Source organism: Megalobrama amblycephala, linkage group LG16 (assembly GCF_018812025.1).
Source record: "Megalobrama amblycephala isolate DHTTF-2021 linkage group LG16, ASM1881202v1, whole genome shotgun sequence".
Classification (NCBI taxonomy): domain Eukaryota; kingdom Metazoa; phylum Chordata; class Actinopteri; order Cypriniformes; family Xenocyprididae; genus Megalobrama; species Megalobrama amblycephala.
The window spans coordinates 5,254,473-5,272,469 of record NC_063059.1 but is presented as its reverse complement, the minus strand read 5'-3'; the positions used below and the strand labels follow the sequence as shown (position 1 = coordinate 5,272,469).

Genomic DNA, 17,997 nt, shown 5'->3' with positions numbered 1-17,997 from the left:
AAAGATTTTTAAAAGTGGGATTGTACGATAAAAGCTCAAGGATGCAAATGAGGAGCTGGAGTGAATGCCGTGTACGATTTCTTTATAAGCATCTATCCCTGAGGCAGGCAGATCTGCAAGAGATGGGCACGCCGCGGTTTAGGAGGTAAATCCCCTTCCCATCAGAGCCGGCAGATCAATAGCAGCTTTGAGATGGAGAAGGACAGAGCGGAGACAGCAAGCAGCAACGCTAAATTAAAACAGGATGACACTACATAACAGATCCTGCCTATGGCCCTGGGATCTCTCGCCCCTTAACTTTGCATGGACAGACGGTTCAAGCAAAACAACTGAAGCTTTCAATCTATACAGACTTAGACTGTATCTCATTATGCTTTCCATTGCATGAATTAGTATGTCATAAACACTTTGGGTCCTAGTAAGGGCCTTGATACATTAAATACTGGTACACTCAATTACCAGAAATGCAGTTCTGTGGTCAAGTCAAGTCACCTTTATTTATATAGCACTTTTTACAATGCGGATTGTTTCAAAGTAGATTTACAGTGATAGCAGGAACATAATTTTGGCTGTACAGCAGCTCTATAAGAAAATAGTGCCATTGTCCAGCTTAAGTAATTTCAGTATTCGATTCATTTCCATTGTAAAAATCATTAGTTATTAATTTAGTTCATTTTTCTATACAGCAGCTCTGGGGAAGTGTGTCATTGCCCAGTTCAGTTCTCATACAATGGTGTCAATGCAGGCAGATCAGTAATATTGTTGAAAATTAAGATTTAAAGAGATAGTTCACCCAAAAATGAAAATTAATTCCATGATTTACTCACCCTCAAGCCATTCTAGGTGTATATGACTGTCTTCTTTCAGACGAACACAGATATCAGATATATTTAAAAAATATTCTTAGTCCTCCAAGGTTTATAATGGTTGTAATCGGGAAGCTGTTTTGAAGTAAAAAAAATAATCCATCCAGCCATAAAGTAATTCATATGACTCCAGTGGGTTAATAAAGGCCTTCTAAAGCGAAGCGATGTGTTTTTGTAATGAAAAATATCCATATTTAAACTATAAATTCAGATAACTAGCTTCCAGCGGACGACCGTATGTATATATTAGACAATGAAACTGAAACAATAATTTATTAGTATGGCGTAGGGCCTCCTTTTGCAGCCAAGTACAGCATCAATTCATCTTCAGAATGACAGATACAAGTCCTGCACATTTGCCAGAGGGATATTTAGCTGGTCCTCCTTTTCCAAAACCATGTGATGCTGGTGGAAAACGAAAAACGTTTTCTGACTTGCTCCTCCGAAATACCCCAAAATGGCTCAAAAATATTTAGATCCGGTAACTGTGCAGGCCATGGGAGATGTTCAACTTCACTTTCATGTTCATCAAATCATTCATCAAACCTAGTATTTCTGTATATTGGTGAATTTATCTTGCTGATACACGGCACCCCCTTCAGGGTACAATGTTTGAACCATTTGGTGCACATGGTCCTTAAGAATGGTTCAGTAGTCTTTGGTCACAGTAGGGAATGCCTTGATTTTGTAGTCACTGTAGGGAACGCCATTATATTGCAGCCAAAACCATCTGATTCACCCCCATGCCTCACTCTGGGCAGCAACAGTCCGGATGCGGAAAAGACAGTGAAGGTGGACTCATCAGAGAACAATACATGTTTCACATTTTTCACAGCCCAAGATTTGCACTGTTGAAACCGACATTTGGCATGAGTGACCAAAGGTTTGGCTATAGCAGCCCGACCATGAATATTGACTCTGAGGAGCTCCCGACGAACAGTTTTGGTGGAAACAGGAGTATTGAGGATTTAATTCTGCAGTGAGTTGGACAGCTGTGATTTTGTGTATTTTTTTTTTTTTTTTTGGATACAATCCTGGTTAGTACCTGGACATCCCTGTCAGACAGCTTCCTCTTGCATCGACAGTTACACCTATTGGATGTGGTGTTACACTGACATTATCCTGGAAACCATAGCTCTCGATTCAACACAAAGACTTGCTGTCTTGGTCACAGATGAGCCAGACAAGATGCGCACCAACAATTTGTCCTCTTTTGAACTGAAAGATCTCTCATAATTTTGTGTGGATTGCAATATTTTATGTACAGCTGTGCTATTGCTCTGCTAATTCAGCCTTCATACTCTGATGGAATGTAAAATCAGTGCAGACAGGAAGAGAGTAACCTTGTTATTTTGTAATTATCATTTATCAAATATGTGTAAGGTCTTATTTGTTCACATTAATTAATGCATTAACTAACAAACTAATAATGATCAATATATTTACAGCATTTATTAACCTTTGTTAATGTTAATTAATGTTCATGTTAGTTCACAGTGCATTAACTAAACAGATACAACTTTGGATTTTAATAATATATTAGAAAATGTTGAGATTGAACAATAACTAAGATTAATATATGCTGTAGAAGTGTTGTTCAGTCTCAGTTACTAATGTAACTAATGTAGTTATACATATATTAATGTTTACATTTTTATTATTATCTAAAAGTATACAGAATATTTATTTTTATTATTAGATTTTTATCGAATAATTCTAAATATCCGGTGAAGTGAATATAGCAAGCAGCCGATGGACACTAGTTTGTACGGTGTATTTTGGGAATTTTTAGAGAGAGAGTGAGTATTTATTTGCACTGGAACAACTTGGACAATGGGATAGCCCTAGAAATGGCTGACACTTTGGGAAGAGGGCTTACAACTTAATAGGGAGCAGATTGAGGCATACACAGATTGTTTGCTCATGTCAGCTGTTTTCCACATTTTCACTCATTCTCAGCCTGTCTTGGAGGAAGATTACGAAGCTGTCTCTTTCCTCGTACTCCTTGTCATGTTTGTGTTGACAAATGAGCCTCATTTCTCAGAGCTGCTTAAAAACGTCATGAAGGAGAAAACTCACTATCTAATCATAATTTATGATGTGCAATATTCACTCAAATTTGCACATTTTGTTGCAAATGTTTGAAAGACGCTTAATGAAGAGATCCAGAGAGCTGTGGCTGGCAGAGAGCCTTGTTCATGAGCTTGAGCTGGAGCTAACAGGAACAGAGCTCATGATGAAGTGACTGCAAGACTTATTAAAGAAGTGACGCTTCTCATTCGGCGTATGGGTTTTATTACATGCCAGAGCTTTCTCACTTGGGAGAATGTATGAAAGCAAAGTTAATTCTCTTACCCAGCCTACAGATTTAGAGTCTGTTTTCAGTGTGTGGGTGTTGTAGTGTAATGAAGTGGAATATGAGTGCATCACTTACCCAAAAAAAAGAAAAGAAAAGAAAAAGACACCTGTATTTTGCTGGTTGTTCTTTATAGTTAAACTATATGATTTACAGAGCACCTGTATCAAGGACCTTTAAAGGTGCCCAAGAACGTTCTTTCACAAGATGTAATATAAGTCTAAGATGTCTCCTGAATGTGTCTGTGAAGTTTCATCTCAAAATCCCCATCGATTTTTTTTAATTAATTTTTTTAACTGCCTATTTTGGGGCATCATTAACTATGCACCGATTTACACTCGGCGCCGCCCCTTTAAGACGCGAGCTTCCTGCCACACAAGCTCTCGACTATATTACAGCGCATTTACAAAGTTCACACAGCTAATATATCCCTCAAATGGATCTTTACAAGATGTTCGTCATGCATGCTGCATGCATGCTTCGAATTATGTGAGTAAAGTATTTATTTGGATGTTAAAAGTTTTATTCTGAGTGAATTTGAGGCTGTCCTCCGTGCCTAACTGCTATTGCTACACTGTTGAAGAGATTTATAAAGAATGAAGTTGTGTTTATGCATTATACAGACTGCAAGTGTTTAAAAAATGAAAATAGCGACGGCTCTTGTCTCTGTGAATACAGAAAGAAACGATGGTAACTTTAACCTCATTTAACAGTACATTAGCAACATGCTAACGAAACATTTAGAAAGACAATTCACAAATATCAGTAAAAATATCATGCTATCATGGATTATGTCAGTTATTATTGCTCCATCTGCCATTTTTCGCTGTTGTTCTTGCTTACCTAGTCTGATGATTCGGCTGTGTGCAGCTCCAGACGTTACTGGCTGCCCTTGTCTAATTCCTTTTATAATGTTGGGAACATCATGGGCTGGCATTATGCAAATATTGGGGCGTACACCCCGACTGTTACGTAACAGTCGGTGTTATGTTGAGATTCGCCTGTTCTTCGGAGGTCGTTTAAACAAATGAGATTTATATAAGAAGGAGGAAACAATGGAGTTTGAGACTCACTGTATGTCATTTCCATGTACTGAACTCTTGTTATTCAACTATGCCAAGGTAAATTCAATTTTTGAATCTAGGGCACCTTTAATACCTCCTATTTTTGCAATATTTAAAGTCCGCGTGAACCGGAAGTTGCAAACGACTTTTCTCCAGTGTTGTGACGTATTTCCAAGTGAAACGGAATATTGAATAGAGGGCAGAGTTTTACTTTAGCGCTCCTCCTCTCCATATCTCGCTCATAGCAGACGAACGGTTGCAGAGGAGTGGTTTACACGTTTTCAACCCAAGCCGTCAAACTGACGGTATCAGAGAAGGAACGCCATTCCAGGCCGGAAGTAACTTTTCAGATTTTGGTTAAAGGTTACCGCGACAAACTATTTTTTTCTGTGTTTTAACTTGCACGGATTAATTGTTTACTACAAGACTAGTAATATGCACTAGCAAGGTTAATAGGGTCAATTTTGATTTCATGTGCTATATGGAGTTTATATGATAAATTTGTGTAGATATCAAATATCTTGGTTTCCTGTGACTATGCTTCTTAAAAATAATATTTTACCCAAATATTGGGTAATAAGCTCCTAAAATAAGTTTTCTTAAAAAAAAAATCCATCCATCCATCCATAACTGTGCTCAAATGCTAATGTGATGATGTTTCCTGACTGGTTTGATGATAAATATAAAGTTCATGTAAAGGTTACAGTGACTGTGGTGACATTAGACAAATGCCACAGATACTCAGTGAGATCAATGTCTCAGCATGTTAAATCCGAGTCTAATTACACCACTCACAGGCCTTCAAACGAGTCATTTTCATCAGGTCCACACTCATGACTCGGTGTCTCTTATGACACATTTATCATTGAGGTGGTCTGATTTAACTCTGTTTTTAGATTATAAATTATTGATTATAAATGAATCCTTTGTTTGTTATTCAAGAGACCATGTTGTTACATTTTTATATAGTAAGCAGCTAGATAAAGAAACATACTCCATCTCGAATCCAGTCTTATCTGTTTAGTAACCATGGTGATTTCAGTTCCCATTTGGAACATTCAACTTGTCAAATCTTAACTTAAGATAGGAAGTTTATGTAATACGACCCCAGAAGCCTAACTGTACGGATTTGACCTTAAGCCCAGAGAGTTCTGCTCTATGGAAACTGGAATTTTAGATTTCAATCTTGTAACGCATTCATAAACTGACAGGTACGCCACGCTAAGCCCTTTCTCTTCCCGGGGCAAAAACCCTCAAAATGTTATCTGGTTACAAAAAAAGAATGATTATCTTCAGGGCTTTTAGATTTATTGAACAGAGATAGTAGATAGAGACAGGAACACACTGGAGAGAGAGCAAACAGATTGGACTCAAACCTCCATCTTCTGTATTGGCATGTGCTAACCATAGTGCAATGTTTTTATTCCCTCTTTAAATATTGCGCCGCTCTAATTTCTTAGTTGATGTTAAAAATTCCATTTGCATTGCTAAACCATTTCATGTGTTATATTTTTGGTGAATGGTCAAAATCTGGAATTTGTAGTTATTTGATGAAGAATCTGTGCTTAGAGTTGAGTTTAGAATGAATACTTCCCCTAGATATTCTTGCCTTTTAAATTCAAAATTATTTTTACCCAACCTTTATGTCTTCACGCTCAATGGGAAATTGTTGTATGCCCTGCAGAAAGCAAATTAACGGGATGACATGGTGAGTGTTTCTTTCTGTGTTTGTTGTAGACTTGAGACAAGTGGTGTTTGTCATCCAGAGCCAGAGGAACTCTTTCCATGTGCAGCAGGCAGAAAAACTCAGAAAAGACCTTCTTCTACAGTCACAATCTCTTCAAGAGGTACCGGTATTTATGATTTATTTTTATTAACGTTTTCACTTCTGCTTTTCATGACCATTTGACCTCATGCCTGGCATGGGTTCTCATAATTTACTTGCATCAGTTCAACTCAAAGAGAAATTATTTGTGCAATTATGCTCCAATTTTGTCCATGACTTTCTGGACAATTGCACCCATCTGTTATGAAACTTTTGCCAAGCCAGATTTACAATACCAAGTTTGAACACACCTACTTATTCTTTGGCAATACTAATTTCCACATTTTAGAATAATGGTGCAGCCATTATTGAATGAAATAACACAAAATTAAAGCATGGAAAATGAATTTATAAACCAAATGAGGTTTTATCTTCAAATATGCCACATTTTGTCATTCATAAGTAGGCACAAAATGTGTGCATTGTTGTATTTTTAGATTGTTGTATACATGTTTACCATTGAATGAATAGTTTTCTTGCACCTAATCTGGCAACATTTTGATAGCACGTCTTACTGAAAATTCACATTTTAGGAAAGACAAGGAGTCAAGGACAGATCATAAAGTGACATTTTCAGTAAGTGAAGCAGTGGGATTGACATTTGAAATGTTAAAAGCTTTATTTCAATGAGAGAAACTGTTGGGTTCATCCTTAATATTCCACCCTTGATAGTGTGTTCCATTTATTTCTCAGCATTGAGACCATCCTCAGAGAGTGAAAATGTAATGCAATCTATTTTTTCCTCCCCTCACGTCCTCACCTGATAGTTTGCCGCTTTTATAGACAAACTCTTTCTGACTGCTTGTTCTGAAAATCTGGAGTGCCAAACCGCAATAACCTCCGAGCTCTGCGCCAGTTCACTGAGCTGTCACCCTCCGATCCAATCAAAACCAGATTAAGAGACCACTCTCATCCTGCACTATATCCCTTCTGCTTACTTTCTTTCATTCTCAGGTTTTTCTTTTTGCAGAATGTCTTAGGCTAACTTTCCAAAAGATGTACAATGGATGTTTTGACAGTGTTCTCGTCAATTTTAACTGAGTTGTATATTGCAACAAACAAGTTGTTTTGATTTCTTTCATCGTTCTCATTGTCAGATTAGATGCTTTATAGCAACACTTTGTGAATACAAATGAAGTGGGAAAAAGTGCAAATTACTAGCACTGTAATGCCCCTGTAGTGTGCGATACCACATTAAAAGTTGCACTTCGCTCACTAGAGTCAAATAGGACATTCATCTCAAAATTCCTGCTTTTCTTCAAGCAAACAGCAAATCCATGGATTCTTTTAGATATGACAGTTATGCTCTGAAATGCAGAACTCCTATTTTAGAGTCAGTGACTGTTATTCAAGAAATTCACTGTAACTTACTGCCTTTGTCCTTAGTCAAGGACACACACACAAAAAACTAATAAACAATGTAACTGAATTCCTCTTCAACTTTTAAAGTCATATAAATAAATGATGAACTAGTCCATGTACATGCTGGGAAGACTTTGAGTCAGTTTTATCCAGAAGAACAATAAAGCTCTGTTTAGATTTTATTTATTTAGCTTTTATTTATTTATATATTTTTTGTTATCTTACCTATACCAGTTTCCTTCAGTGTGTTATTGAATTTATTTTATTGAATAATTCATTTCATTTATACTTTATATTAAAATTAAGTATTAAAATATTATTTAAAAAATATGTATTATAATTAAATGTAATATTTATAAAATCTATAAATCTACAAAATAAAATAGTTGTATAATAAATAATTGTATAATAAATATTAAAATATTTATTGATTTGATGTAGATAATTATTATAAAATTTATAATTTAATAGTCATTTAATATTTTAATATTTTTCTCTATACAATGAAATAAAAAAATAAATATAAATAACACATTTTTCAAATTATGTTGTTTTGTGTTCCAAAGAAGAAAGTCAATGATAATAGAATTCGGTAACACTTTACAATAAGGTTCATTAGTTAACATAATGTGTAGGCACCTATTGTATCTGTTGGCACTCTTTTTTAATTCTTCTTCTTCTTCTTCTTCTTCTGCTCCTTCTTCTTCTGCTCCTTCTGCACTTGAGTCTATGGCAGCCCATAGAACTGCTAGCGGGAAAGTTGTGAAATTTGGCACACAGTTAGAGGACAGTCTGAACTGTGTCCATAGCAAATTTGGAGTCTCTAACTCAATCCCTCTAGCGCCACCAGCTGGCTCATGTTTATGTTAATAACTTTTGAACCGTAGAAGCCTTTGCACACTGAGTCCGAAATTTTCGCATGCGTATTTTCGTATTCGTAATCCTAAAAATTTGTCACGCACAGAGACCTTGCACACTGAGTTCGATGCGTATTAATGAATGTGTTGTCTTCAAGCAGTGAGCATGATTTAGTTGTCTCCTCTTCTTAAAAAGAGAAAAAGAAAGAGGAAATATTGGGTACATCCAATTCCGAGATTACATAGAGAGAAAGGAGAGTTCCACCTCATCAAGGAGCTGCGTGATTATCCCGAGCGTTTCAAAGTTTACTTCAGGATGTCAGTGGCTCAGTTTGATGCTTTGCTACTGGCACAATCTGACTTTATATTCTGTCTTTGTATTCCACACGTTGTTTGTCATACAGTGCTGCTGCCTTGTGCTGTAGACGACATGGATCAACTTGTCAGATGGCATTCTGGATTTTTGCGTTCGCGTACGGTGGCTCTGAATTGTCAAAACGTCTCTCAAAATGCGTGCAACGGATGCGAAAAATGCAGAAAATCGAACCTGATCCGAATATTTATATGAGGGATGAAAGTTTCGGAAGCAGTGTGCAAACGTGATTGACATAACGTGAAGTCGAATTTATTTAACGTGCGAAAAATTTGCATGTGAATTTCGGACTCGGTGTGCAAAGGCCTTAACGGATAAGGATTCTTTTTTTCCTCTGATTCCTTGGGTCAAGACGAATCGATTGCACCCTATGACGTCATTTTCTGTCATGAAAATTTTTCCGCCATTTTGAATTTTCGGAAAAACCTATTTTTTCGAACTCCTCCTTGGCCGTTATTCCGATTTTCACGAAAATTGAACCAGATCATCTTCAGACCATGCCGACAAAAAGTTATGGAAGTAAAGTCGATTTCTCAAACCGTTTTTGAAAAACATGCGAACAAATTTAACGTAGTGCTTGTGAAAAGAGACATAAGGTTGTATCTCCGCAATGCTTTATCGTATTCAGACCAAACTTGGTAGATGTCATCACAAGCATGTCCTGAGGCAACGTGCAGCGTTTCGGAGCAGCGCCACTTACTGGTCTGGAGATATGAAAAATGGATATTTTTGCTTATAACTTCTGATGGGTTTGTCCACAAATCATAATTTGGATTGAACTCGTTGGATTCGGGGCATCATGCCGAGTTGAATGGTATCCAATTTTCCCATATCGGCCATTTTGACCATCAGCCATTTTGAATTTTATGAACGCATTAGCGTATCGTTACGAAACTCGGTATGGGTCTTTGGCACTGTGCCCTGACAGTACTCAAAAAGTTTTGGTGCAGCACCATCGGGTGGTCAAAAGTTATAACAAAATTTACAAAAATGTTAATAACTTTTGACTATATTAACCGATTGTAATGATTCTCAGTAGATTCCTTGGGTCATGCTGAGAACAGAGATACCAAATTTGCCATAGTCGGCTGAACTTCCTGTCCGCCATATTGTTTTACTTTAAAAACTTACTTTTTCGAACTTCTCCTAGGCCATTGCTCCGATTTTCACCAAAATCGAACCGTATCATCTTCAGACCATGCCGAAAAAAAGTTATGGATTTCAAGTCGATACGTCAAAAAGTTTTCGTATACTGGAGCAACGAATTTGAGGCATGATGCAAAACCGACTGTTGAAGCTGTATCTCTGCACTGCTTTGGCATATTGACACCAAACTGTGTATGAGTCACTGTCACCTTACTTTGACCATACCACAACAGTTTGCTCACAGTGCCACCTATTGGTTTCTCTGTCATTTTGCCTAAATATGTCTTTAATTGCTCAAGGTTGCTGTAAGTCTGATGCTCCCAGCTGTGCTGGGATGACTTGTTGTGCCTTCTCTGTGCTCGGCCCCGATAATTGCTGCTTGCAGCTATATTTCATCTTTTTAGTGTTAATTTCAACATTTACTAATAATAATCATTAAAATCTTGTTAACATTAGTTAATGCATTGTGAACTAACATGAACAAACAATGAACAACTGTATTTTCATGTATTTTCAACTAACATTAATGAAGATAAGTAAATACAGTAAGAAATTTATTGCTCATGGTTAGTTCATGTTAGTTAATACATTATCTAATGTTTAACTACTGAACCTTGTTGTAAGTGTTACCCAGAATTCTTTTTTTTTTGGTTGAACTGTCTTTTTAATTAATACACTAAAGGAGAGCTTCTATTGATGGCGATTGGACAGCATTGGAGATATATAGGACTTCATTGTTCCTTTGAAAAAAGTTACAGCCTTTTACCTTCAGACCTTTGTAGGAAAATAAAGTTGTGCTCGACTGTCATGCTGCTTTATGCATTGCCACAAGATGTCAGCACTAGTCTGAGACATGAGACGGTTGATTTCTGATGCTTAATCCTTGATTCAGGAGAGCAATTTGTTTCACTTTAGTTGGACTCATGAGGCCTAACATTTATTCATTACTGAGAAATGCTCATGCATTACACTCTACATGGATGTGCACATCAATTCTTTCCCTCTCTGTGAACCCTGACAGCTCCAGTATTGCAGTGTAAATTAGACTTCAGATTTATCACTCTTGCACTGTGTGACTGTATAGTGTGCCTGAACATTGCTTGCTTGCTCATATTCACACCTCAGTGTGCAGCCAGCAATGACTGTATTATTGTAAAAGCTGTGGGATGTTTGTTCCACCACTGGGGGGCCGAAGCAGCAGAACAGTGGGAACGCATGCAGCAGAGGACAAATTCAATAAGACCAGCAGTCTGTAAACACTGAGGTATTCATATCTAGAGCCCAGAAAGGGCACAGAAGTCTGCAAACTTAGTATGACAGCAACTGGTATGACCTGGACTGTTTCCTTCTGTTGATGTCATCGTTGAGAAAGAAACACGTGCCCTGAGGATTGGCCTTCTTCATATTGCTTATCTTTTTAGTATTCTTCTTTGTTTTTGTCTTCTTATTTGTCATCAGCTGTTTTGTACTTATTTTTTTTCATCTTCAACGTTCAAACTATGCTTTGTATATAATTACATCCTTAGTTCAACCTTGTTTTATTTTTTTATATATATTTTTTTAATAAATGTAAGATTTAAGTTTAACAAAATTATGACATCATTGTAATATGTAAAGATTTATAAATAATATATTATAATATTAATGTAATGTAAGTATATTATATATAACTTTGGTAACACTTTAAAATAAGGTCCATTAGTTAAACATTAGGTAATGCATTAACTAACATGAACTAACAATGAGCAAAACATTTGTTACTGTATTTACTAATCTTCATTAATTAAAATTCAGTTGTTCATTATTTGTTCATGTTAGTTCACAGAGCATTAATCTAATGTAGTTAACTAATGTATTATATTCTCACACACACACACACACACACTCACACACTCCAAAACCAAATTACTAACCTACATTAATGTTTTCTGGAAAACACCAGTGCTTGAAAGACTGCTAAGAAATGATTTGCACACACATGCAAACACTTGGAAAAGACAACTGAGTTTGCCCTAATTAATTACACTGACATAATTAGTACAAGCACTCTTTAGCAGGCTTTGCAATATAATATGTTTGTTCCAGTCTCTATGGTAATCAGGCCGAATGGGCAGAGAACATTTGCTAAATTAACCTGACCTCAACTGAAATGCATCCTCATAATGATTTGTATTAGTTTGACCTGACATGCTGCTTTTTAAAATACTGATTAGATGCTGCTGGCTTGTATATTTTATGACATTAAACAGTCATAAAAGATTAGCTTAATGGGTACCATTTTCTTTTTGTCGCTGGTCAAAAACATGCACTAATCTTATTTATGTATTAAAGACCCCATGTGGTAAAGTTTATAATGTTGTTTATATGTCTATGTGATGGTGTTTTTAAAATGCTTCAAGACAGACCATGTGCAGATTCATTTGTCAGCACCATTGCTGAGTATTTTCTCTTCAAAAGCTGCAGTGAAAAAGAGAGTCTCAAACCCATGGTTTGAAATCGCTGGTGTCCGTGACGTCACAAACTACCTTGTATCCAATCATGTCAATGTGCCGGCTGGCTTTAACATATCATTAACAGCGAAATAGCAGAGGAGTCTCGAGAGAAGCCAGGTTTTCCCAGTATATTTTTCTGTTGATATGAAAAATCATTTAGATTTAACAAAATGGCGTTTGTTTGATGTATATTACGATGTTATGATGAACTGTATGTCTTTCTCCACTGATGTTCTGAATTGTTAAAGCGTTTGTAAGGATACTCATTGTTAGATGGCAGCTGTCTAACTCTGACATGGCAAACGTGAACATGGTTTGTGTAACATTAGCAACACATTATTAGCTATTTGATGACATAGTCAAGCAAAAGGCTAATCATAGTAATTACCGTTATGTGTGCGATGTTGTAAAGAGTGATAGCATTGTGCAGCGTTTACCTCAGTAAGTTGACCGAGTGGATCTCTGAGCTGGCGTGAGCTAAATTTTCATATTCAATTATCTGCGTATATATTAAATGAGGCAAGGGTGTAAAGTTGCATTCAAGCTATTTTAATGCATGAAGAAATATTTTTCACATGAAAAAAAATTTAAATATGTTATTTTGGTGATCAAATAAGAGTTTTAAGGGACAAAATTGACTACAGGGTGACTTTAAGTGTTGTTCAGTTGTTTGGTCTAGCTTAGATGGCCAATACCACACATTGTTTCATTTATCATCTGTGTTCTCTCAAGGCGGTATTTCATCCAAAGCCTTACATTAAAAGCATTTTTTTTTTTAAAAAAAAAAAAAAAAACATTTACCACAAAGAAAATGTCACTTATTTAATTATTTAACAGGTAAATCAAAAGGGAACTTTTTTTGGTGGAAAAATCTATTTCTTTACCAGTGAGGTTAAACTCAAACTGGGGACAAACTGAAAGGACAAACTTGGGTCATACATAAGCTTTTGTCTCTTTTTTTGATTATGTCTCTACATAGGACAGACAGATCAAACACTTCTAAGATTCGAGTGCCAATTTCTCACCATTCTGGTCTCTGGTCACCACGTGACTGAGCCAGGGCGTTCATCTGAGGTTACCTAAGGTAGCAAGGGTCACGCCGACCCCCATTTTCATCATCGCCTTTAGTCACAGCATGATCACAAACCCTTTTTATCTCTGGTCACATCTCAATGTGTCTCAATGAAGACACTCAACGGGTGTCACAAAGTCCTCAGTCATTCATGTCTCTTTTTGGAAATAAGAATAAAGTTTAAATAAGAATAAGAATAAAGGGGCACCTTTGAACATGAGCACACACTCATCTGATTCATTCTCTCCTATTCAAATTACAAATGTGAATTGGCTTAGGCTAAAAATGTTGCTGAAGGTGCTGAAGGGGATGTACTGGAAAATTGATTCTCTACAGGCTGATAATATTGTCCAATTTCAGCATTTTCTGCAATTGATTCCTATTGTTCGGGACAGCTGATTTCAAACTGTTTAAAAAGAATGTAAGGCGCTGTCTTCATATATGCTATCTTTTTAGTGTACTAAAATGCAGTAGTTTGGCTGATTAGTTGAAATATGAGAAATATGAAATATGAGGCAAGTATGCAATTTTAAGCAGCATCCTGAGTTTTACATTAGGAACTATATATACATATACAGCCATATCAGAATATCACAAGTTTACTCTCTTAAGGGACATTCACACTAATGATGTTAACTATTAAGTCTATCATGTAATCATGTATCATCTAATTTAAAGGAGAATTTAAATTTAAGTTTAATTCTAATTTAATGAGAATCGTAAAGTTCACAGCTATGCCGTACATTTTTTTTTAAAGAAACAATTTTTTTTTTATTCAGCAAGCATGCATTAAATTGATTAAAAGTGACAGTAAATTAATAATAATAATAATAATGTTACAAATGATTTCAAATAAATGTTCATCAACGTTCATCAAAATGTTCATGTAACGTTCATCAAAGAATCCAGAAAAAAAGCTTTCATGGTTCCCACAAAAAATATTAAACAGCGCAACTGTTTTGAGCATTGATAATAATAAGAAATGTTTCTTGAGCAACAAAACAGCATATTAGAATGATTTCTGAAGTAATGATTCTGAAAATTCAGCTAAAATATTTTAATATATTAAAATAAAAAACAGTTATTTTAAATTGAATAATATTTCACAATATTACTCTTTTACAGCTTTTTTTTTTTTTTTTTTTGATCAAGTGAATACAGCTTTGGTGAGCATAAGAGACTTTTTTCAAAAACATTACAAAATGTGTGTCTTAAACTGATCTCTCTCCTGATCTCTCTTTGAAGTCCATCCATGATTTTGCTGGATGTTGTCCTGAAGTAAACTACTGTCTCAAATCAGATAAACTCACTTGATATAGCTGGCAGTTTCTTCCCATTTTCTCTTCGTCTGACAGTAGCTTTAATAGTGTTTGTCTCTTTCAGAGTCCCCCTGTCATCCTGCTCCTGCACACACTGTCAGACAATGAGGGAGACTGGAGCATTCTCCCACTGCTGCCTTAGTAAGTGCTGTAAATACTGACATTACAGACATTCTTGGTTCTTGATTCTTCGGTTGAAGTGAGGTTCACTTGGAGTATTCCTGTGTTTAGAGTTTGAATATCACAAGACAAGATTTTGCAATATATTATGCAATATATTAAAGTAAATTATAAATATTATTATTTAGTTTAGTCATTTCATAAGGAGTTGCATTTTACACACACTATTGCCAGTTACTTTATGTATTTTTAACTTGCAAAAGAAGTTTCAAAAGCCACAGCAGAATCAACTGTTGTGCGTCTCCTATCAAGACACACTAGTTGTCCCTGAATGAATCAGTACTTTGAATGATTCAAGCTGAGTGAATGTTTCAGTGATTCACTTGCAAAGACAGTCACTGGCTACGTCCAAAATCGCATACTTGTGTAGGCACTTGTTTTGAATAAGTAATTACTTTGCAAGTGCTAAAAATTATCTTCTATATAGTTTGAATGTGTGTAGTATGAAAGTAATCCGGACGTACTAGATTTGCCGTGTTGTCATTATCATGTAACCTACCAGCGAATATCAGAATCTCATTGGAAGCAGTTGGTCACCCGGGTACTTTTTGCATACTCTTGTGAATATGGACGTACTTCTTTTGTCACACATACTGGGAAGTTTGTGATTTTGGATGCAACCTCTTGTTTGAGTGAATGATTCAATGACTCACTGATAAAACAGACTCATTTCCATATTGAATAAATCAGTTTTTGAACAAATCTGTTGGATGATTCAGTGACTCATTCATAAGGCTCATGTCCCCACCTACTGTTGTAGCAATGTAACTTGCAGAAACAATAAAAAAAAATACACACCACTAATGTTTTACTTCAGCTTGTCATCACAGTTTGGCAAGAACTCTTCTTGGATAATGTTTCTGGAGGAGGACACCAGAGTGAAACTCCAAAAACTTCAGGACGTCCTCAAAACATTTGACTGCAGAAAAGTAAGAACTTTTAATGTGCTGAATGTGAAAAATTAAACAAAATTCATGTTTAGCCCATTTTGAACTCAGTCACCAAGAGTGAAAATATGCTGACATAGAGTTTTATTATGTATATTCCGTCATGCTGTTCAATGAAGACTTATTCCTGTGTCCCAGAATGTGTCTGTGAAGTTTCAGCTTAAAATACCCCACAGATCATTTATTATAGCTTCTCAAATTTGCCCCTATTTGGGTGTGATCAAAAACACTTTTTTTGTGTGTGTCCCTTTAAATGCAAATGAGCTGCTGCTCTCAGCCCACTTTCCAGAAGAGGGCAGCGCTTAAACAGCTTGCGCTTCGGTTGCTCAACAACAACAAAGCTGGAGAATCTCATGCAGCCAAAATGACAATTGTCAGTAGCGGGGTTCAGCCTTACAGTTCAGTCGGACACTGATGGAGAGACTCAGGAAGAAGTTGCAACTTTTAGAATGCATCTGGATGTTTCTGAACGATTAGTGGATACATTTAGGTAGTTGCTGTGGAGTTGATTCAACTCATCAACTAGCATGTGCCATCATGTTAATCTTTTGTACGAATCCAGCATTGAATTTACCCTCATTTGTAAAGCAGTCCAACGTAAAATGACAGCATAGTAACAACACTTTACTACAACAACTCTTGTTGTAGCAGTTTTTTATGCTAAAACAGCAACATTACATTCTAACTAAAGTTAAAAATGTGAAATCGTAATCAAGGACCCCTTTAAAGGGTTAGTTCACCCAAAAATGAAAATTATGTCATTAATTACTCACCCTCATGTCGTTCTACACCCGTAAGACCTTTGTTCATCTTCGGAATACAAATCAAGATATTTTTGATGAAATCCAATGGCTCAGTGAGGCCTGCATTGCCAGCAATGGTACTTCCTCTCTCCATAAAGGATCCATAAAGGTACTAAAAACATATTTAAATCAGTTCATGTGAGTACAGTGGTTCAATCTTAATATTATAAAGCAAAAAAGAATATTTTTTGTGCACCAAAAACACATAATAACGGACTTTTTAACAATATCTAGTGTTGGCCGATTTCAAAACACTGCTTCATGAAGCTTCGGAGCTTTACGAATCTAATCAGTGGTTCAGAGCGCCAAAGTCACATGATTTCAGCAGTGGTAGTGCGGCACGCTATCCGAATCACTGATTCAACACAAAAGATTCATAACGCTGTGTTTTGAAATCGGCCATCACTTTATATTGTTAAAACGTCATTATTTTGTTTTTTGGTGCACAAAAAATATTCTCGTCGCTTTATAATATTATTGTAGAACCACTGAACTCACATTAACTGATTTAAATATGTTTTAGTTCCTTTATGGATCTTGGGAAAGGACCATGTCTGGCAATGCAGGCCTCACTGAGCCATCGGATTTCATCAAAAATATCTTAATTTGTGTTCCGAAGATAAACGGAGGTCTTACGGGTGTAGAACGATAATGAGGGTGAGTAATAAATGATTTTTCACTTTTGGGTGAACTAACCCTTTAAAATGCTGTATGGCCTAACAATGCCATAAAATCCCAGATGATCAATGGATTTTGAATTGTGCACCACCTAGTTCTATTATGAATGAAACCTTTTTAGACTTTTTTGACAACATTGAATTATTTTGAATGCCATACTCAAGTGTACAGTATAATGCTGAAAGCTGTTCTGAAAAATTGATTTGTAGTCTAATTTACATTGATCTTGTCATGGAAAAGTGAAAAGATTTATTGTGTATGCACTGAAAGACTCTCCAAGACACTACTTTAATGTTAAAACCCTCCTAACAGAAATCACATTAAATTACTAAATGTGTCATAGCCCAGAAGTGATATTCATGTAATTTGTTATTTAAAAAAATGGACATGGTAATTGATGTATATAAATACACTACCAAGCCCATGTGTTCAAATGCAGCATAAACTCAACTACTTTTTTTTTTTTTTTTCCATAATATGAGAGTAATGAAGTGAAAGAATTCCCTGACTGAATATTTTTCACCTGCCATATGCCACCTGCCATTTTACACAGAATAAGTGATACAGATACACACGCACATATATTCTGATGATTTCTCTCCTCTTACAATTTCAGTCACCTGTGTTGTTGCCATATTAATGAAATTTGACAGTGCA

General features: G+C 36.0%; 1 protein-coding gene across 2 annotated transcripts in view; it reads left to right on the top strand.

Moving 5' to 3' along the window:
• b3glcta (beta 3-glucosyltransferase a) overlaps positions 1-17,997 on the top strand; it is a 112,989-nt gene that overhangs the window by 66,059 nt on the left and 28,933 nt on the right. For both annotated transcript variants that reach the window (XM_048161837.1, XM_048161838.1), the window contains exons 4-6: positions 6,024-6,133; positions 14,797-14,873; positions 15,730-15,841. In XM_048161837.1, the coding sequence (XP_048017794.1) occupies positions 6,024-6,133; positions 14,797-14,873; positions 15,730-15,841 (299 nt within the window). The remainder of the gene's footprint in view (positions 1-6,023; positions 6,134-14,796; positions 14,874-15,729; positions 15,842-17,997) is intronic.